At 43.5% G+C, this 22120-nt stretch overlaps 1 protein-coding gene across 1 annotated transcript in view; it reads right to left on the minus strand.

Moving 5' to 3' along the window:
- Positions 1-16645, minus strand: part of GTPBP4 (GTP binding protein 4) — a 30134-nt gene extending 13489 nt beyond the window's left edge. The window contains exons 1-9 of the mRNA XM_036408330.2: positions 16491-16645; positions 15364-15534; positions 10919-11022; positions 10702-10838; positions 8663-8763; positions 7111-7203; positions 6328-6519; positions 3826-3891; positions 139-228 (exon numbers count right to left, since the gene is read on the minus strand). Of these exons, the coding sequence (XP_036264223.1) occupies positions 139-228; positions 3826-3891; positions 6328-6519; positions 7111-7203; positions 8663-8763; positions 10702-10838; positions 10919-11022; positions 15364-15534; positions 16491-16538 (1002 nt within the window). The 5' untranslated portion in view covers positions 16539-16645. The remainder of the gene's footprint in view (positions 1-138; positions 229-3825; positions 3892-6327; positions 6520-7110; positions 7204-8662; positions 8764-10701; positions 10839-10918; positions 11023-15363; positions 15535-16490) is intronic.
- Positions 16646-22120: the final 5475 nt, after the last annotated feature.

The raw sequence follows: 22120 nt of genomic DNA on the forward strand, positions 1-22120 counted from the left end.
GGCGCCTGCATTGATGCCTTCTGCCTAAGCCACCACAAGCACTCATCCGGAGAGAAGACTCTTTCCCCACGACTGACTTTACTCAAACAAGAGAAAGACAGTAAAGCGCTCGACCCCTGCCTGCGAAGAAGCACTGACCTCTGTTTTCACTTTGATCACCCCTTCCTCCGTCAGGGTGCTGGTCTCTATCACAGGAAATCCTTCAGCCTGCAAATCTATAAATATTTTCTGAGAATATAAAGGAAAAACAAGAGACGTGTTATTTCCAAGTCCCCATGAACAAATCTTACTGTTCTTCAACTGGGTGCTGCTTAGCACAGCACCTGTGGTTTGTTCTCTTTTGAAGGACATCCCCCGAAAAGTTAATTATTTTTCCCTACATTATTCTGTAATTAAGAAAATACAAATTACTAGGAGGATCAAACCAGACTATAGCAAGCAAACCAGAGGCTTTCTAGAATATTCTGAGACTTTACCTTCCAAAAAGAAACTTGGCAAGATCAAAAAGATCAAGATTTTTTTTTTAGAATATTTAATTTTTTTTTTTTTTTTAATACTCACCAGAGGATATATTTATATTCTAGAGAGAGAGGAAGGGAGAGATAAGATAGAGGTAAACATTGACTGGTTGTCTCCCATAAGCACCTAGATATATGCTGACTGGAAATCTAACCTGCAACCTTTTTTGGTGTACAGGGTGGCACCCCAACCAACCGAGCCACCCAGCTGGGGCTCAAAGCTATTTTTAGTAAAAATATTTAACCTCCACAGCCAAAGAGAATGTCTTAGAAAACACAAAAATGTTTATGCACCTAGCTCCTTATAAGCCACTAAGACTCTAAGTGAAAGGACCTCATTTGTGTGCCCTTCTCCCTAACGCAATTTCATCCAGAGACAGTCAACCAGTCCAGTGATCCTTAGCTTCGTGTGAATAAGATCTGATTCCCTACTGAAAGAGCAGTGTCCTGGGGAATGCCAGGGTCAGAGAGCCAACCTCACTACTGACTAGCGTGTGACCTGAGTAAGACACTGCATCTGCCTAAGCATGTGGACATAGCATCCATCACACAGTAACCTACACTGTTGCTGATGAGTCAGAGCACCGATGAGTCCAGGCCACAAGATAGTGTTATCCAGACAGCATTGCAATAGTGCCCGTGTCACCAACTTCCCGATTTCACTAAGTCTTCCCAACCACATCACTGGTGTAGAACCAATGGTGTCACTGAGAGGTGGCCTCACACGTCAGGGCTGCTAGGTGGTGAGGCTGAACTCAAGCATGTGTAACATCAGTGCCTGAGCATCTGGTGTAAGGTTTACTCCCAACCTTCCTGGTGTCCCCAACTTTCTCTACTTCTCCACCCTTCAGAGCTTTTAGTCAGAAAACCTGATAGGTACATGGGTCCTTTAAAAAATACGTGAGAGCTGCAAGGCTCGGAGCGGCCAGGCCCGGAGCAGCCGGGCCCAGAGCAGCCAGGTCGGAAGCAGCCAGGCCTGGAGCAGCAGCTGTCAAGCTGGAAGCGGCCGGGCCCGGAGCAACCGGGTCCAGAGCAGCCAGGTTGGGTGCGGCCAGGCCCTGAGCAGCAGCAGCCAAGCCCGGAGCAGCCAGGTAGGGAGCAGCAGTGGCCAGACCCGGAGTAGCTGGTTGTGGAACGGACCAGAGCAACAGAGGCCAGGCCCGGAGCAGCCAGCTCCTTGCCTGCCCCCGCCCCAAGGCTGCCTCGCAGACATGGCTGGAAACTTTTGGGGGAACTTGAGGATCTGCTGAATCAAGTGATGAAGGCTTAGATCTGGGTGTGTTGAGTCAGTATAGCGCTGGGGTGTTGATCCGTGAGTGCCTTGTGTGGGGCCTGGATGAGGTTGGTTGATCTATTTGGAAATGTCTTTTGTGTAGGGTATATCCTTGGGCATGTGGAGATATTATTGATTTGAGAAAATGCCAAGTAACTGATTTGCTATCTGAAAGGTTTAAAGTTCTGAAAGTTTAAGGTCTCTTGTCAAAAAAGAGGTTTTAAAGCTAACACCTTAATTTTAATGGAGAAAGGGAATGACAAGCCCTTCCCACCCAGAACAGGTAATCCAATTCCAACCAGCAGCTATGTTTAAACAATGTGTCCATTTACACTTGAATGACTATACCTTTTGATAGCCTAAGGGCAAGTTTACATGTAAACAAGTTTGCTCTCAACTCCCAGGGCAGTAAAAAAAAAAAAAGGTTTAAAATTATTAGATTTTAAAATTTATTCTTAGAGTGTAAAAGTTTATTAATTAAAAAAAAAAGAGAGAGAAAGAGAGATTGAAAAACCTGATGAACAATAATAGTGGTTCATTGTAGTAGAGTCAGCGATATGGGAGGGGAGTGGACTGAGTATTCTGGGGGGGCTGGGGGGAGGGAGGGAGGAAGAGACTGAACATAAACTGTGCACCTATGGATGAGGACAATGGGGGGTGGGGAGGGGGCGGAGGGTGGGGTGGGAACCTGGTGGAGGGGGGAAGAAATGAGGAATCTTTGTAATAATATGAACAATAAAGATTGATTTAAAAAAAAAATATGTGAATTATCTGGTGGCGTGTTTATACTAGTACTAGTATAATTAGTAATTTAAAGAACACACCACAGTTCCCCAAGAAAACTGTTTGAAAAACACTAATTCTCACCAAGCATTAAATGTCCACATGACACAAAGGACACTGGGAAGAGAGCAGCATGCCCTTTTTCCTAGAGACACACTCCATGGAGCATGCTCCAGGACATGTGGCCAGCTGCAGTCATCGTTCTACGGAAGTAGCTCCCAAACCTCGAGTGTGCACCCATCACCAGGGGGCTGCTCAAGCCCAAGCCTGCTGGGTGCCCCGTTTCTGATTTCAGAGGCCCTGCATTCAGAACATATTATCACACCAAAACCGGTTTGGCTCAATGGATAGAGCGTCGGCTTGGGGACTGAAAGGTCCTGGGTTCGATTCCGGTCAAGGGCATGTACCTTGGTTGCGGGCACATCCTCAGTAGGGGGTGTGCAAGAGGCAGCTGATCGATGACTCTCTCTCATAGATGTTTCTAACTCTCTATCTCTCTCCCTTCCTCTCTGTACAAAATCAATAAAATATATTAAAAAAAAAAGAAAAAAAGAACATATTATCACAGGAAGGTAACATTGGCTAATGGTCACGCTCACAACCTGAGAACCACTGTACTAGTGCAAAGCTTCTCACAGCGCCTGTCCTGAAAGATGCTACTAAAGAGGGCTGCAGGGTTCAGTTTACAAACTGAGGCTCACATCCTGTCTTTTGGAAAACTTCAGCAGATGCGACAGATTCTGGACCTACAATGTCAGACGCTCGTTTTCCTTTATTCACTCCGTTTCCAAACTCACTTCATCAGACTCCACGCAGCAGGCACATCGGTAACACTATGAAACCCTGCTACCTAGAAACGTACTCGGCGAGTGTTGCTCCTGCGCACCGGCTGCCGAGGCCTGAGCTACATTTCCTTTAAGGCCCTGGTGTAGGACAGTCCCTTCCTATGTAAGCACAACTTCCAGAGGTTAAATGTGCCGACTGATCGTACACATGGATGCTTCCACAGCCTCTAACAGAGCAGCCATCAGTTAAATATTTTTACTAAAAATAGCCTTGAGCCCCAGAAATTTAGGTTTCATTGTCACTAAGAGGTTTTTATAATGTCATGTTGACTTAACTACCTAGGATACTATCTCAACTGTAAAATCAAAAACCAGACCAGCATTGCTATAATTCTTCCTAAACTCTGGCACTCTAAAATGAGATTTAGAATTGGTAAGAAATATTAAAAGCATAAGGGTGACTTACCTGGTCATCTTCTGGAAGCTCAGCTATTCTCTTTACATCACATTTGTTTGCTACAACTATAAGAGGCTAGAGTGGGAAGACAAATAACAAGGTGATTACCACCTTCATACTGCAGGTCATCAATGTGGTACTGGTCATCACACTCACCTTGTTTGGATTTATTTGTTCTTTATTTAAAAACATAACCAGATGCATTTTGGTAGTTTATATTCTCTGGTTGTCATTTAGTCTCAAAATAAACATTGGGAGCATATGCTCAGCAACAGTTTATTGAAGCCATAACATTTATAGGATTCTCAAATGGGTTCAATATACAATCTGTCATAAAAATTATAAATGATGCAAGGTAGAATGCATTTTTAATACTGGTACAATGGCAACAGCAGCTTTACAAATATTTACCTATAGGATTTCTATAACATTTTAATAAACCTTTATTCCACAAGAATGATTAAATAATTAAATTAAAACTGATATAATATACAAGTTTAATATTATTAGAATCATAATGAATGTCTCAAAATATTTTGTACAAATGTTTAACTACTTTATTTTTAGTGATCATTTCCTTTATTCACACTTAAATGTAGCTAACAGGTTAAAAAAAAAAAACTTTTACTGGATGCACATGTTTCTTAACTATTATTGGTTGAATTTTTATCCATAAATGTGCTGTAAACATAAATGTGGAGCTCATGAAAACAAAACAGTACCCCCAGGTCTGCTTTCCAGTTTGGTGACTTTCACAACACTATTTGGCATCTCAAAGCACTATTTTCTCTGTCGAAATAGAGGTATTTCTGGGAAAAAGCCTAATTATCTTTTTTAGTCTAAACTAACCAGGGTTATTTCAAGAATATCATCCGTGTAGGTCATCAATGTGGTACTGGTCATCACACTCACCTACTTCCTCTCAGGCTAATAAGTACAGGGAAGATGTGAAACCCCTGGGTTCCCACCCATGAAGAACTGCTCTCCTTATTTCTGGAACTGCAGTGGAGGTTTCAGCATCTCAGCTCCTCCTGCACCTTCAGTCACACTCACCTAATGAGAGTGTCCCTTCCTCCAGGAGACTTAGAACATTAGTGATGGGGATCCTTGCCGAAGCTATACTAGTGTCCACTGCTAAGTAGATGTGTCTGACAAACTGGGGCTATCAGAAATACATGGCAACTTTGTAGGAGACTGACTGATAGGGTCACTAAATGAAAATACAGAATGCCCAGTTAAATTTGAATTTCAGGTAAACAATGAAATTTTTAAAAAATATATATATTTTATTGATTTTTTACAGAGAGGAGGAGAGAGTGATAGAGAGCTAGAAACGTCAATGAGAGCGAAACATTGACCAGCTGCCTCTTGCACACCCCCTACCGGGGATGTGCCCGCAATCAATGTACATGCCCTTGACTGGAGTCCGCAGACCGACGCTCTACCACTGAGCTAAACCGGTTTCGGCTGAAATTTTTTTTGTTAGTCCTCACCTGAGGATATTTTTTCCATTGATTTTTAGAGGCGGGGAGAGAGGGATTGGGAAAGAGAAACATGGATGTAAGAGACACATCAATGGGTTGCCTCAAATACACACCCCTACAGGGGCTGGGGATCAAACCTGCAACCCAGATATGTGCCCATGACCAGAAATTGAGTCCATGACCTTTCGATGCATGGGTCGATGCTTTAACCACTGATCCCACCGGCCAGGGCTGATTTTTTTTTTTTTTTTTTTTGAATGCATATGTCCCATGCAATATTTGGGACATATTTATACTGAAAAAGTTATTTGTTATTTACTTAAAATTCAATTTTGATTGGTATCACATATTTATATTTTCTAAATCTGGCAACCCTGATTGGCAGGAAAGAACAAAAACTGAGTTAGGTGTGCATTTACTGTTATTGAATCAGGCTACTGAAGACCGAGTTAGTGAACCTGCTATGGACCTCAAAGAATCCTTCGGAGGCACTGCAGAAAATACAAGGTTCAGGAAGTCTCCATGAAATTTAAATTTAGCTGTATGAATGTGAACAACTGACATCAAAATAACATCTCAGACTTCAGTGAGCCAGATATAACTGCCTACCTAAGATGCTAGAGATGATACATTCTAATTTTTAAGGTCACATTGGACTCTGCTTCCAAACCTTTTGAAAAATAGCTGGGTTTAGAAGATGTTCTTACCTCTTAACTGTTTATGATGAACATAAATCAAATCTAGAGTGTTTTTTATTGATCAAGTTTGTAGCACTTTATGGATGCATGAGCTTTACTGAAATACTTTTCATTACCTGAGAATACCCAAGAAGAATGGGAACTAGGTTATTGTCTTAAGGTTTTAAGTGCATCTACAGAGTACAAATTAGAGTGATCTAGTTAAATGTGAAAAACCTCTCCAACCTAAATTGGGTAATTCCAGGATAAACATCTCTTTGGAGATTGTATTTTCTGTTGTGTTCTCTTATTGATCATGCAAACTAGAAAATATCCAAATACCCACTCACCTTGTTGACAAAGAGAGGCCTGATGTTCTGGAACAGCTCCAGCTGCGCCTGCAGCCCGTGCCCACACTGCTCAGACAGGTCCATCACGTACAGCACCGCGGCACGCAGATGGGCCAGGGCCGTGATGGCCTGCATTTCAATTGTGTTCCGATCCTCCAAGGGGTGGTCCAAAATCCCCGGGGTATCTACAACCTAACGGTCAAACTCGTCACTCCAAAGCACACTGCTCACAAACCTGCTGGCCAGCATATCCTACAGGTCACTGACAACACTAATTAATAAAACGTAGGTCTCCCAGCTGACCATGATAAAATAAAGCAGTAAGGGGAAAACGGGGAATGGAGGGACCTGCCTAGCTCATTTAGGAACTAGCAATGACCTTGAGAGAATGCCTCTCTGCTATTAGTGACATCATAAAACAGAACTGGAATAACTGGCTAACATGCCCACGTGTGAGAAACTACTTCATCATTGATAAATTCAACTGTGGAAATACACGGCTTTATGCTTTTAAATTAGTAAATGTCATTACTAATAACAGGGTCATAAACAGTGACAAGGAGACTTTCTCAGCAGCACCATTGTGAAAATAATGCAGAAGCCTCCTCGTAGAGAAATGAGGGCACTCCTGGCAACCCTAAGAGTCTACTTCCCACCTCCTCATTCTCCCCACCTCTAAAAAGTGCACTAAATAAGACACTTTGACCCCCTGTGCTGTATGGGTCAAAATCATTCCATTAACAAAACAGGACATTTGTTCTGTTTAAAGATAAGAGCTCTTACCTGCCAGCGCAGATACTTATAATCCATGTGTCCAACAAACAGAGATTTGGTGGTAAATGCATAAGGCTGGACATCCACATCTGCTCTTGTCACCTGAAACCAATCACAGTGTCCTACACTTTATTTCCTCTCACACAGTGTAAAAGTACCCCAGATATGTTATCAAGGCTGTTATGGTAGGAGGAAAAAAGCTCAAGTGAGACTTCCATGATTAACTGCTAAGCGCTACTGTGCTTCGATAGGTGATGGTCTCCACTTCCTCAACACCGCCCATAGCAGAGAAGAGTCTGAATCAGGGATGAGGGACGCGAGGGAGGCGAGGCAGGCCCAGTCAGAGGAGGACACCCAGTTTTCCCTTGCCTGCCTCGGCCCCTGCCTTGCCCAGAACAACTTGCTTTAATGAAGAAAACATTCTACATGTGCAATGGCCACACGGGGCCTGCTAGCCACACACTGCCCTGCTAGCCACACACTGCCCATGAACTCTTGAAATGTGGTCAAGTACAACTGAGAAACTAATTTTATTATTTAATTAAAAAGATCTATTTTTAATAGATCTCAGAATGGGGGGGTGGGGGGGGGGGAGAAAAGAAACATCAATCAGCTGCCTCTAGCACTCATCCCAACTGGGGAGGGAACCCTCAACCTGGTTGAAGAATCAAACCCACCACCTTTTATTGTACAAGACAATGCTCCAACCAACTGAACTAAAATTGTAAGGGTTATTGTTTAATTTCGATTATTTAAGTGGTCCCGTCTTTGTCCCACAGAACTGGCCTTCAAGTGTTGGAAACATAACTAGGACACTGCAGAGAATTGGCTTGTCACTATGTCAGTACAACTTGTGGACAAAATCTATAAATCTTAAAGGCAAAGGTGTTTTACGAAACAAATAGTCACATGGATGTATATGAATGTAACAACTATTTATTGGTACGTTAGCAGTTGCTGCTTATGAAATGACATTTTAAAAGCTGTTTCTGCTCTGCTCAGGTCCCTCAAAGTCAGGTAAATTACCCTGAAGCACCAAGTTACTTATATAAATAGTGCCCTTGAGCCTCCAATAATAAACTCACTCAGATAAGAATGACTCAGTACTCCCCAATACATGGACCCAATAGTTTATGTGAAAGTTGACATAGCAACTAAGGAGACAGTACCTGAGAAATACTTTCAGAGACCGGAAGTCCCTTTCAGCAAGCGCAGCCTGCCACAGTGAACAGCAGGCCCACTGGCACCACTGTTCCCAGAACATGCCAAGACAACATGTCCTGAGAGAGCTCTTGTGTGTTAACAAAAATATACTTTAACATCTCAAACCTCTTAAAAATTTGTAGGAAGCACACAAGAATAAAAAAATGGTTTCTGTAACAACAATATAAATCTAGGATCAGACAAACTCAATTCTCCCTTCAAGGACACAGTGTTTTAAACCCAGGGCAATACCAACTAAAGGACTAACTAGCTATCCTCCATCCCACACAGTCAGAACATGGCAGCCCGTTGGCCTCAGGTCCTCAGTCACCTGGGTAATTATCAGAGACAAACCAACCTTATTGATGAAGCTGGACTTGCCAACATTCGGGTACCCACATAGAAGCAGGGTCCTTGTGTTCGGGTCAATAGTTGGCAGACGGGAAAGGTGCTGACGCACTGTGTGAAGTTCAAATTAAATGTGCTTAATTTCACAAGAAAAATTAAGAGACTCAGTTTAAGATCTATTCCACTTATACTCCAATATTGTGATATATTAACATCACTCCAACATTTATGTGAAGAAAAAACAAAGGAGCCCTAGCCAGTTTGGCTCAGTGGAGTGTCAGCCAGTGGACTGAAGGGTCCTGGGTTTGATTCTGGTCAAGGGCACGTACCTAGGTTGCAGGATTGATCCCTGGCCCTAGTTGGTGCTCTTGTACTAGGTGACCAATGTGTGTCTCTCATAGCAATGTTTCTCTCTCTCTCTCCTTCTCCTTTCCACTCTCTCTACAAACCAATGGGAAAATATCCTCAGGTGGAGATTAACAAAACAAGAAAATACAAATGAATGAAAAAAGGACCATCTACAGAGGCACCATGATATAAAGGATAGTATTTCCCAAATCTGCCTGCACTAAGAATCCCATTCCTAGGCTGTACCAGCTTGGTATTCCTATCTAACAGGTCCAAGGTGAGGCCAAAAAAACGTCTAAGCATCCAGGTGACTCTTAACTGAAAAATATTTGGAAAAGCGCTTTTGAAGTGAGCATGCGAATCATCATTTCTGGCTAGACAGAGGGTTGCTTCCATGTAATGACTACTACATGGGAGCCTGGCTTGTAGTGCTCATAGCACCAGTGACTCCACTAAGCTACCCTGAAGGTTAAAGCAATTACTGGAAGCCCTGTCAAAGCACCCAAGTACTGCAATCTTTTCGCAAATTATTTGCTAGATGCTGAGAGAGGGGGAACAAAACCACCTGAGTTAAAAAAAATTTGTAATGAAAATTATATGAATGTAACAAAGGAAAGAACTGTCTCAATAAAAACAATACCATGCTAATTCAGATGTTGTCCTAGTACAGTGGTCGGCAAACTCATTAGTCAACAGAGCCAAATATCAAAAGTACAATGATTGAAATTTCTTTTGAGAGCCAAATTTTTTAAACTTAAACTTCTTCTAATGCCACTTCTTCAAAATAGACTCGCCTAGGCCGTAGTATTTTGTGGAAGAGACACACTCAAGGGGCCAAAGAGCCGCAGTTTGCCGACCACAGTCCTAGTACATGAAACTATCAGTTAACAAAACAAGTAGCAGTTTGATGCTATCATGTTACAAAGAAAAGCATTTAAAAAAAAAAAGAAAACGTAAATAATACATAAAACTAGGAATCAGGGGACTCTATTCCCCCTCTCCACGTGGGAGTCCTGGGAGTCCATTCTGTGGGACTCTTCCCCCTCCACCCCATATGGGAGTCTGTGCTGTAAGATTCTTTCCACTTCCCCATGTGGAAGTCTGTACTTGTTCTTCAATAAATCTCCACCTTTGCTATATAAACAAACAAAAACAAACTAGAAATCATTTTATTTTCCTAAATATTTTGGTATTTCCCATGATTTATAATATATGTCTTATCTACTAAATATGAGAAATGTTAAGTTTTCTTTTTTTAAAAAATATATATTTTATTGCTTTTTTACAGAGAGGAAGGGAAAGGGATAGCTAGAAACATCGATGAGAGAGAATCATGGACCAGCTGCCTCCTGCACACCCCCTACCGGGGATGTGCCCGCAACCAAGGTACATGCCCTTGACCGGAATCGAACCTGAGACCTTTCAGTTCACAGGCCGATGCTCTATCCACTGAGCCAAACAGGTTTTCGCAGAGAACTGTAAGTTTTCTTAAAAGTGCTATTAACTTGTAAGAATTGTAAGTGCTAGTTACTTTTTCAATAACTGGCCTGTCTGAATTTCTTACAGTATAGACTAGGAAAAATAATTTGACCCTGTCATCTCTAAAATAAAAATAAAACATTTCAAAAATAAGTTTTTGACAAGGATCAGTACCTTATTAGAATGCACTCAAAACTATTTTTGCTTACATATGACAAGTACCTTGTTCCAAATACTCCAGACTCTGTTTCTGTCTTTTGATAATAGTACACATTCGCCCCAGGGCAGCACGCTTCAGCTGCTTGCAACGGTAGAGGGAGTCTCCATATTTCATAAGCCGCACATAATCCTTAGCAACACTTAAAGAAATAAAAAGAAACACATAAGTTATTTTCACTTTTGACAATTTAAAAGATAATATATTAGGAAAATGCCTTACTTGTCCACTAAATTCTTGGCAATATTTATTTGTCCCAGAGCCAACTTGTAATGATCTTTATCATAGAGAATGTTCATCAAATCAGCATAAAATGGATGGATATCCTGTAACAAAAAAAGCAAAGCAGTTTGGAATAAGTTTCTCAATCCTATTGTACATAATACTTGAAGAATAATTTCCTAGGAAAATACACCGTACCTTTCCCTCTCTTCCCACACCCATAGCATCTCTCCCCAGATCTCTCTCCTGGTTAACATCTGTCTTGTTCTCTGAGAGAGCAGAAGTTACAAGGAAGTAAGTCTGGCAGTCACCTCTGCCCATCCACAGACCTTCATCCTACTCCTGTACAACTGTCCTTGGATCCAACCAAGGCCTGGTCCATCCATGCACTGGACCCTGCCCCTTACTTTTTTTTTCTTTTCATTTTTTGCAATTATTTTATTTTTCAACTTCAATTGATATTCAATATTGGTTTATATTAGTTTCAAGTGTACAGCACAGTGGTTAGACAATTATATAATTTACAAGTATTGTATATTGTTGTTTTTCAAAGAGACTCTTCAATGGCTCTATTATTTTCCCTCTTAATATTCAGAAAAGTTCCTTTCCTATTCATTTGCAAATCATTACTCCCAATTTCAGTGGTTTATTATATTAAATATATTGAATTCTACTCTAAATCATGGAGCTTGTAAACCATTGGCATGAGAAAACAAATGTATAGACTACTGTTATCACACAGATTCCCGGAGCACCCTGCTGTGTGAAGAACCCATCTCATCAGTCACTTAGGAATGAATAGAAGATTTACAGCCCTTGCAAGTGGAGCTTTAGAGCTTTTCATCTGTGATTGAAGTGTCCATCCATTATTGTTGTTACCCAGGAAGGGCAAGATGGGACTGAGCAGCAAGGTGTTTGGGGACCCAGAGGCACTCTCCTGGGGCCCATAGACAGAGGAGGAGAGGGTGCAGCCAAATTTGAAGTCAGACACCCTCAATCGGCACAGACCCCTGTTCTAGAGAAGAATTGGGCAATGCAGTGTCTTCAAGGTAGTGTTTTGGCCTGTGCCCCTAGAATAGGGGTGTCGAATTCAATCAGAGAAGGGGCCAAAATCTAAAATCCAGCCTAAATCACGGGCCGAATGGTTTACTGAACAGTCATAAACTGTCATTGTGATGGAAACGCAGCGGAGTGCAGTGATGACAGCGCGGTGCGGGCCACATTGCAAGGCCTGGAGGGACGGATTTGGCCCGCGGGCCTTGTGTTTGACACATGTGCCCTAGAAGAATGTTGGCTGCACTGTGACCATGGCCACGGCAGTTGATTACACCCTTTGGGTGAAATGCTCTAAGCCCTGTTGTAGTGACAGAGAGTGCAGGGCCCTTCTAGATCTTTCTTACAGGGATTTCCAGTTTGGCATCTGTTTCCTTCCTGGAAAATATAGACGTGGGCATCAGGAGAGTGCCTTCACCCTTGTGGAGAAAATCGCAGCCTCTACTTCTCCTGCCCCTTACTATTCAAGAACTGAGCTCCAGATAACATTCCCTCTCCACCTGGCCATTCCCTTCAGCCTGTAGACATATTATTTCTCCTCCAAAATTTAAAGTTTTAAAACTCCCTTGCCCTCCCCTCCCCCACCCAAATCTTTCCTTTCCTTTGCTCCCTTTCTTGGCAAATGTTAAGAAGAGAGGTAGCGAGTCTTTTCTTTCTCCCCATTCCCACAACCCAAACTAGTCAGGACTGTCTCTACCAGGCCGTCAAAACACCTCACCACCACCAGTCATATCCAGTTCTCCTTTATCTCACCAAACCCTTTCCCACACTTCCTGATGCGTTTATTCATCTAGTCTCCAGGATCTTCTCTCTCATTGGCTACTTCTCCCTCCCCTATGCTAGCCACTCACACTCCGCAAAGCACTCTTCTCACACTCATCTCCTAGGTGACCTTCCATAGGTTCTCACACATCGACATTTTCACAAGTCATATCTGGCAATCTCCAGGCCAGACCGCTCCTGAGCTTCAGACTGCTCGGCATTTCTACTTGAACATCTTACCCATACCTCAGTTAACACATACAAGCTGTTCTCCACCTCCTCTAACCAGTGTCCCTCCTGTCCAAGGGCAACTCCAGTGTCCAAGGTGCTATGGCTCACACCAACTCCATGAGCAAATCCATTAGCTCTTCCTTCGAAGGATACCCTGAAGCCAACCACTTCTCAACTCCTTCACCACCACGTCCTCTAAGTCACTGCGCTGACCTGAGCGGCCTCCCACCTGCAAAGGCCAGTCATCCTCTAAGAGCTGAGCCAGAACATGGCCAGTCCCAGGCTCAGCTCCAAAGGCTTCCCTTCTTTTTTTTAAAAAAAAAAAAATATTTTTAATATATTTTATTGATTGAGAAACATTGACCAGCTGCCTCCTGCACATCCCCCACTGGGGATGTGCCCACAACCAATGTGCATGCCCCTGACCGGAATCGAACCTGGGACTTTTCAGTCCGCAGACTGAAGCTCTTCCACTGAGCCAAACCGGTTTCAGCAAGGCTTCCCTTCTTAACAGAATTCAAATTCTACCCTCGCCCTACTATTACCTCTCTGACCCACCTCCCAGTATTCTCCTCCACCTCTTCCTGGAAGACACCACACTCTGAACCTCAGGGCCTTGGCACTTGCTTTCCCCAGGAGTCAGACAGCTAACCACCTCACTTCCTTCAGGTCCCTTACAACCTCCCTGCTGGGGCACTCCCTACTCTCCTTATTTATCTGACACACCCTGTATTTTCACATTTACTGTCTTTCCCCACACTAGATGAAGTTGGGGACTTCTTTTATTATGGCTGTATTCCTAGTATCTAGAACAGTATCCGAGAGCCAGCAATCATTCAATGAATGGTAATTTGCACTAACCCTCTACCCTGAAACTGTTCTCAGATAACTAACTCTAGTTTTAAACACACACACACACACACACACACACACACACACAAATACAATGTTCATAAATTTGAACCTCTAATGTATAAAAAGGGATGCCACAGAAGATAAAACTTCTTGCAAACAACCACAGAAATCTGGTACTATTTAGACCAAAGTATTTTGTTCATTCAAACCAGGTATTTCCTAATATCAAATTAACTTAAAATAATCTCATCCTTGTGTCTGTTTTTCAATTTTGAGAGCACTTTTTTAAAGCTGGGGACAGTAAAACAAGGAAAGACTTAGGATAGGAGAGCACCTAGGAGGGGCTTCTTTGGCTGAGAAATCAGAGAAAAGGGGGTTCAGGGGGTTAGCTCGGGACAAGCTGCCACTGCCCATTGCTCCTCTGGCTGCAAGTCTAGTGGGGTTCCTTAGAGGTTAGGATGCACACTTGAGAGGGAAGAAGGGGAAGCCTCTCTTTTTCAAGAAATAATTACTTATTCGAAAGCATTTATGTCATTCCTCTAGCAGAAACCTTTAAATTTTATCTTTAAGATTTCTGTATTTTTTTAAACAAACCATCATTAATCCTCACCACAGGATAAAGTGATTTTTTTAGAGTAGAAGGGCAGAGTAGAGACAGAAACATCGATGTGAGAAAGACAGTGATTAGTTCCTTCCTATTATGTGCCCTGACTAGGGCCTGGGATGGAGCTTGCAACCAAGGTACAAGCCCTTGACAGGAATCGAACCTATGACCCTTCAGTCTGCAGGCCAATGCTCTAATTACTGAGTCAAACTGACTAGGATCATCAATATCATTTTACTTCATTTTTTATATCATTATCTTTTTAAATACAAAGACTATTTTAGGACAGTGGCAAATTTACACCATCTCACATAACCTTGCTACCATGTGATCCTACATGAGGACTTCATAAGCAATGTTGCTTTTCCTTTCTACAACTAAATAAATGGGCAAACTGCACTATGCAGAAGAATGAAGAAAGAGTTCAACTTTTGTGACTTAATGAAAAATCACAGTTCCCCCAAACAATTTCTTACCGCTAGTGAAAAAAAGCCAGAGCTGAACTGACCATCACTGGCTGATGAACCAACAAGATCACAGTGGTAGACCTCAGGGCATGGACCCAACTTGAGGCCAGGAAGGAGCCTTGGAAACAGGCAGGAGAGAAACCAGACCAGCTGGTGAGCTGCTAGAACTCTGGGCTTCCAGATTCAGTGACAGCTTTCAGAGACCCTGGGATGGACCCTGCCAACCTCGAAGTTTCACAGCCTGGAAATAGCTTTGGGCCCACTTAGATGGGGTTTGGTTGGCAGAAAGTAAAATTATTGAGAAGTTTAAAAACAACAAACCGTGTTCTGTTCCCAACTTTGCCACTCACTCACTGAGTAAACTTAGACAACTCAATTATTTTCTGTTTCTTTCATGATCTATCAGGTGAGTTTACCAAACTGGTTAAAAGCTAACATTTACATAAGCATCCGTGGCCTCTAAAGTCACTTACATCCAATTTGGGGAAATCCATTATAATCTGTGAGAGCCTGTCATGGTAATTCTGTTGAGTAAATTTGACTTTTCTCATGTAAAAATGTCTAATGCGATGAATTTGGTAATGTTTATGAATGACCGTTGGAGTCTTCCGTTGCGTCTTCGATAATGTCAGGTCAATAAAGTCCTGCAATTAAATAAAATAAGAGTTACACCAAATGCACCTACTTTTCATCCACTTTATTGAAACCTTCTTAAAAGACTAATATCTAATAATAGTACATGTTTTAAATGACACCTTTTCTAACTAAATCTTTTATATACAACTTTGTTTATCTTCATAGTTTCTGGCCTTAAAAAAAAAAAAAACAACACTTAGCAAATGGCTGCTGAAATAAATCTTTTATCTTAATTCCCAAACACCTAAAAACCTTTGAAACTTAAGTAGTCAGACAACTCAAGCGTAAATCAGGAAAAAAAAACCACAGTATTAAACAAACAACAACAACAACAAACCCCAAACAATCCTACAACTTTAAAAGCACATAAAATGATGGCTAAAACGAAATTCCACCGTTTATAATTTCCTAGGACTTGTTAAGGTGACCAAGGACATTGAAGATTTTTGAGTGAATTCCCCAGCTGACAAGTGCCTGCAGCACCAGAAGGGAGGAGGGATACAGATGTCAGATTCCAGATAGCTACTCCCTCCTCCACCTGCCACCTTTATGAATCGAGGGCCCAGTTCTAAAGTTCTCTGGTTCAAAAAGCTCTCCGCCTCCCCTCCCCTCGGGAAAGGACCCCTCCTCTCGGAGGAGAACCCAAATGTCTGAGGAAGGACCCCCTCACCTCGAGGGTGTTGGGGGGGGACGGGACCCTAATGTCAGGAAAAATCCCATTTTCCCTCTGGGAAAAGACTCCAATCACTGAGGAAGGAATCCCTCGTCTCTGTAGAGGACTATATAGTCTGAGAAAGGAAACCACCCTTTTTTGGGGGGAGCGGGGGTGGGCCTAAGCTGGGAGACCCCTAATTTTGAGGATGCGGCCTGGGTAGCGGGGCCCCGCGGAAGAGCGCTGCGGGCCCGGGCCCTCCGGCGATCCGCCGAGGAAAGAGGCGAGAACGGAAGGTTCCGGCCCGCTTACCTTGGCGGACGGCACCACCGTGATCTTCTTGAAGTTGTAGTGCGCCATGTCCGCGGTCGGCCACGAGGGAAGCCGGCAGACACACGGGACTTAGGTGGAGGGAGGGGGGCGGGACTTCCGTGGGGGACAGAGGCGGAACTTCCGCCGACCTCGCGTCACTTCCGGGAGTTTCCTGCATCTACTTCGCACAGACCTCGGGTCACACAGCGCCCCCGCCTGGCCGGAGGTCCCTGGCAGAGGAGTCACAGGCCGGGGTGGGCTAGGGGCGCGCTGGGGGTTGAGGATCCCGGAATGGAGCGGCCCGGAGGTTCAGATCCTGCGGAATAAAGGAAGGGTCCTGACTGGCTGCCCTTGGGGTCTGGTGTCTTCGCCATCCAGAGGTCTACGGAAACTCAGGGGCCCGGGGATTCTGGGGAATCTTGGCGTCCGGAGGGTCTCGGGTGGGCCTTGGGATCCGGGAGTCTCGGGGGGTCTCGGGGTCTCGGGGTTCCTGGTATCTCCCGAGTCTCGGCCACGCGGGGTTCTCGGGGACTCAAGAGTCCGGAGATCTCAGGGGTTTCGGCGGCCCGGGGTTCTCTGGGGATATCGGGGGCCTTAGGGACCCGGAAGTGTTGCTGGGGACTTAAGGTTTGGGGATCTCAGGGGGCTCAGGGGTCCAAGAATTCCGGGAACTTTGGTGGTCGGTTTATATGTCCCCAGGGACTCTGCCTGCAAGGGTTTGGTTGTAATCTTCAAGTTTTTGAGGTCCCAAAAATGTCTTGAGGTTCTTTGTGCCATCTCTTGGGAAAGCAACCTTCGTTCCTTCCCTGGAAAGATTGCTGTGAACCAAGTGAACAAGGTGCCTACCAGGCCATTTCTTGCTTTTGATTGGCTTTGATCAGTTTTGAGAAGGCTTTCTGGTGACCCCCAGAGTCCAGGCACATGACATTACAAAGTCTTGGTTAATAAAATCACAATTGGAGATTCATAAGGAAAATAGAATCTTAATAGATTTATGCAAATAGGGGTAGTGGGCGAGGGCCTTGTGCTCCCAAAGAATGTGGGTGTGCAGGTCCTGGGCTGTCCACTCTGAAGCAGTGAGGCCCTTAAGTCTGGCTTCCCACATCCCCCCATCACACAAAACCCTCCCCACAGGGTCATAACTCCGCCCAAACCAGTGAAATACAGCACAAAAATTTTAAATAAAATGGTTATGTAAGAAAAGTATTTGATAAACTTCAACATCTATACATAACAAAAACAATAACACTCTTGGGAGAATAGTGATAAGAATATCCTTCAGGGAATCTACCAAAGGAAACAAAACAAACAGAAACAAAACTCAGCAAACACCTTACTTAGGAGAATATCCTGTTTGAAATTGAGAACAAGGTTATCCATGATGATCATTGTTAAAAATGGGCGATTCCCTCCGTATCATGTCTTCATTCTGGATAGTTTCCAGTCCTCTGGTTCTATCCTCAAGCACAGGGACGTGGGTTAAAAAAGGGGGAGGGATGACAGTCAATATATAAGGGTCATTACACTGTTTTCTCTAATATATGTTTGAAATATTCCATAATAAAAATGATTTTTTAATTTATTATTTTTTATTGTTCGAAGTAGTACATATATCTCCTTCCCCCACCCCCACCCCCCCGCCATTGGCCTTCCCTCAGCCTCCCCCAGAAAATGTTTTTAAAAAAATATATATTTTATTAATTTTTTACAGAGAGAAAGAGGGATAGAAGGTTAGAAACATCAATGAGAGAGAATCATTGATCAGCTGCCTCCTGCACACCCCCTACTGGGGATGTGCCCGCAACCAAGGTACATGCCCTTCACCGAAATCGAACCAGGGACCTTGCAATCCGCAGGCCGACGCTCTATCCACTGAGCCAAACCGGTTTTGGCAGAAAATGTTTTTAATAAATAAAATTTAAAAGTATTAACTACATGTCCCAGTTCTTGAAGCCCTGGACCATAAAATGATTCCACTACTCAAACCAATAAGAAGAGAGGAAGAAAACCTATATAAGCAGATTAACAAAATTTATATAGCAAAACCAGTATTTATCTTAGCAAATGAAAGGCTTGGGTAAACAGTAGTACCCAAGTTAGTTCTTTGAAAAGTAACAACAAAAACATCAGCTACACATGTGAAGATGACATTTTGTCTAAATATGGTGAGATTTCATCAGCGTAATTTTCCAGGGATCGATAAAGATATAGGGTCCAAAAATATATATACACACTTTGATCAATTATAAAGGCAGTGTTTATTAAAATACACTTCATTTTCAAAATGTAATGGAATCTACAGACATTGTGTGTAAACATGTTTTGGGGACACCTATAATATATAATGAAATGCCACCAATCACTTTACATGCCTGGGAAACTACTATGTTCAAGGTTTTATTACATGTAAGGCATTGAGTGGAACATAATGTAGCATAAAAGACACCTTCTCTGTGATCAATAATTGTTTCATTTTAGCCAGAAAGACAAAATTGAACATATAACAGTCTAAGCCAGCACCATCCTATACAAAACCCTAATATGCAAATCGAACAAACGACTGAACAACTGCTCTCTATGATATGCACTGACCACCAGGGGGCAGATGCTCAATGCAGGAGCTGCCCCCTGGGGGTCAGTGCGCTCACATGGGGAGCGCTGCTCAGCCAGAAGCCCAGCTCGCGGCTGGGGGCTGGCTGGCAAGAGCAGCGGTGGTGGCGGGAGCCTCTCCCACCTCCACTGCAGGCGGGCAGTAAGGAGCGAGGGGTCCCGGATTGTGAGAACCCTGGCCTGCGAGAGGGATAGGGATGTCTGACTGTCGGCTTAGACCCCATCCCCAATCCCTGGGGGAATTGGGTGTCAGCCGGCAGGCAGACATCCCCTAAGGGGTCCCAGACTGCAAGAGGGTGCAGGCAGGGCTGAGGGACTCTCCCTCCCCCTCAGTGTACATATCTCCTGCACCGGGGCCTCTAGTTTACAGTTTACAATATAATCATAAGTTGGTCATTCCCACCATCTTCCTTTAGAGATACAGGGGCTCCTGTCCCTCAAACATCACAGCTCCACCTGCACCCACCTTTCTCCTATCTGATGGCTTTCCCCTCCCTGATGTCTCTGTCTCCTCCTTAGTTACTTAATACCTTCATACACAGTGACCTTTCCTCTCCACACCCCCATGTGAACCAGGCAGTGACACTGTGGACTTCAGTACCTTGAGTTAAGTCCAGACACAACACCCAGATGGCATGTCTGTGGTGGGATATCCTGAGAACCTCTGTTTTTTGTGGGGTTTTTTTTTTTTTTTTTTGTGTGTGTGTGTGTGTGTGTGTGTGTGTTTATTGCACAGCTTATGGGAAAACAAGCTTTAAAGTACAAAATGCCAATTGACAAATTAACTTTTAAGCCTATTACAACACAATTTGGTGAGAACTGCCTGTACATTGAAGATCAAATTGTAAATCGAGAGCAGTGGTTCTCAAATTCAGTGTCATGACATCACTGTCATTTTGAGATTTTTTTGTTACAAGCAACTGGTTGCTATTTATAAAGTTCTCAAGTTTGCAATGGTTTCCTTTTTATTAATGAAAAAATGCAAACTGAAAACTCTCCTTGTAACATCATTTATTGAGATTTCTTCTTGACCAGGAGAGAAAAGGTTGTGCTCCAAGAATTACTATAAATAACCAACAGACTACTTAATTTGTCAGAAAAATAGAATTTCTGCATGCTCACAACATTAAACAGAAGTGCAACACAGCAAAAGAGTGTTGACAGGTAATGTGTAGACAACCTGTCAAAGTTTCAGGAAAGAAAGGGATGGTAGCTATTGGAACCAGGAAGGTGTCTCTGCGAAGATGAATTCAGACTTTCTCCTAGTGGGTCTTATTTCAAACCAAAGAGAGAACAAGCCAGGTGAGGGGAGTGGCTTCTTCCAAGGGGTGAACAGATGGCACCATGGTTCACGGAGGTTGGCTTGGTTCTGTTTTCTTCCGTGTGTGGGTTAATGGATGAGGTGTTTGACTCATGCCGGGCAGGTGACTAAATGATAGTGAAGTGTTTTTTCAAGCACTGTATACAAAATGCATTGAAAGTAGGGTGATTGCTGTGGCCTCAACAATATTCACACTCCCTGAGCACCAGCTGTGTGCTCTCATAGGATCCTCACGAAGGCCTGCAGGTAGGTCCATGTGGGGGGCGGGGGGGAGACGGCGGGGGAAGAGGGGTACAACCTGAGGGGAGAGGCCACGACCTGGGGGTGTTATGTCTGTTTTGCACATAAAGAAATGAAGCATAGAGTCCTTGTCTCCCACCCCAAGTCTGACAGTGGAGGCGGAGCTGAACCCAGCCTGTCTGAGGGCAGGGCTTCCTTCTTCATTTCCCACTGCACTGAGGACCTTCTGTGATGGGACCCTGTCTCCTTCTGTCACTTCCAATGGAGGCAGAAAGGATCTCACCAGCACCGGGTGGCATGCATGACACACAGACACACAGACACACACACACACGCATGAAAGACATATAGGTACCTAAGAAGGAGGCCGTTAAATCACCCAGGGGGTGATGGAAAACACCATTTTTAAGCTATTCTTTAATCAATGACACTTGTTTGGCTCCTGCAGCTTCTGCCAGCTGAAGGCTACTGATAGTGCATTGAACTCAGCAATTCTTTGGCCCAATAGAGACTTACAGCTTTACATACTCTATTTGGAAAGCTTTCAGTAACTGACAAATGACCATTATGTTGAGATATGAAATCATTTGGAATCACACTTGGAGAAGCAATAGAAAAAAATGTTTCAGCAAATATTGACAAGCCGATGGAGCTAATATAAAAGATATGGTAGCCCTAGCCAGCCAGAGCAGTGGCTAGACGCATCAGCCTGTAGACTGAAGGGTCCTGGGTTTAATTCTGATCAAGAGCACGTACCTCGTCGAAATCGGTTTGGCTCAGTGGTAGAGCGTCAGTCTGTGGACTGAAAGGTCCCGGGTTCGATTCCGGTCAAGGGCATGTATGTTGGTTGCGGGCACATCCCCAGTGGGGGGTGTGTAGGAGGCAGCTGATCGATGATTCTCTCTCATCGATGTTTATAACTCTCTATCCCTCTCCCTTCCTCTCTGTAAAAAATCAATAAAATATATATTTAAAAATTATCTTTATTGTTGAAAGTATTTTAGATATCCTCTTTTTCTTCCCCCTCCACCCTATTCTTGCCCTCTCCCCGGCCTTCACTGCACTATTGTCCGTCTATGGGCTAAGCATATGTGCATATAGGCTCTTTGGTTAATCTCTTCCTAAAGATGTTCATGTCCTAGTCCCTGGAACCTGTGACTGTGTCACCCACCATGGCGATCAAGAGACAATGATGTTTACTCCCATCTGACCTGAAGATGGGGAGATGATCCTGCATCCGTGGGATGGGCCCAAGTAATCACCAGGATCCTTTTAGGTAGAAGGGTATCAGCAACAGTGCCATTTGATGTGACAAGGATTACTACCCTGTTTCTCTGAAAATAAGACAGTGTCTTATATTAATTTTTGCTCCCAAAGATGCGCTAGGTCTTATTTTCAGGGGATGTCTTATTTTTCCATGCGCTAGGTCTTATTTTCGGAGGATGTCTTGTTTTCGGGG

The sequence above is a fragment of the Pipistrellus kuhlii genome, unplaced genomic scaffold, assembly GCF_014108245.1.
Source record: "Pipistrellus kuhlii isolate mPipKuh1 unplaced genomic scaffold, mPipKuh1.p scaffold_m20_p_1, whole genome shotgun sequence".
Lineage (NCBI taxonomy): Eukaryota > Metazoa > Chordata > Mammalia > Chiroptera > Vespertilionidae > Pipistrellus > Pipistrellus kuhlii.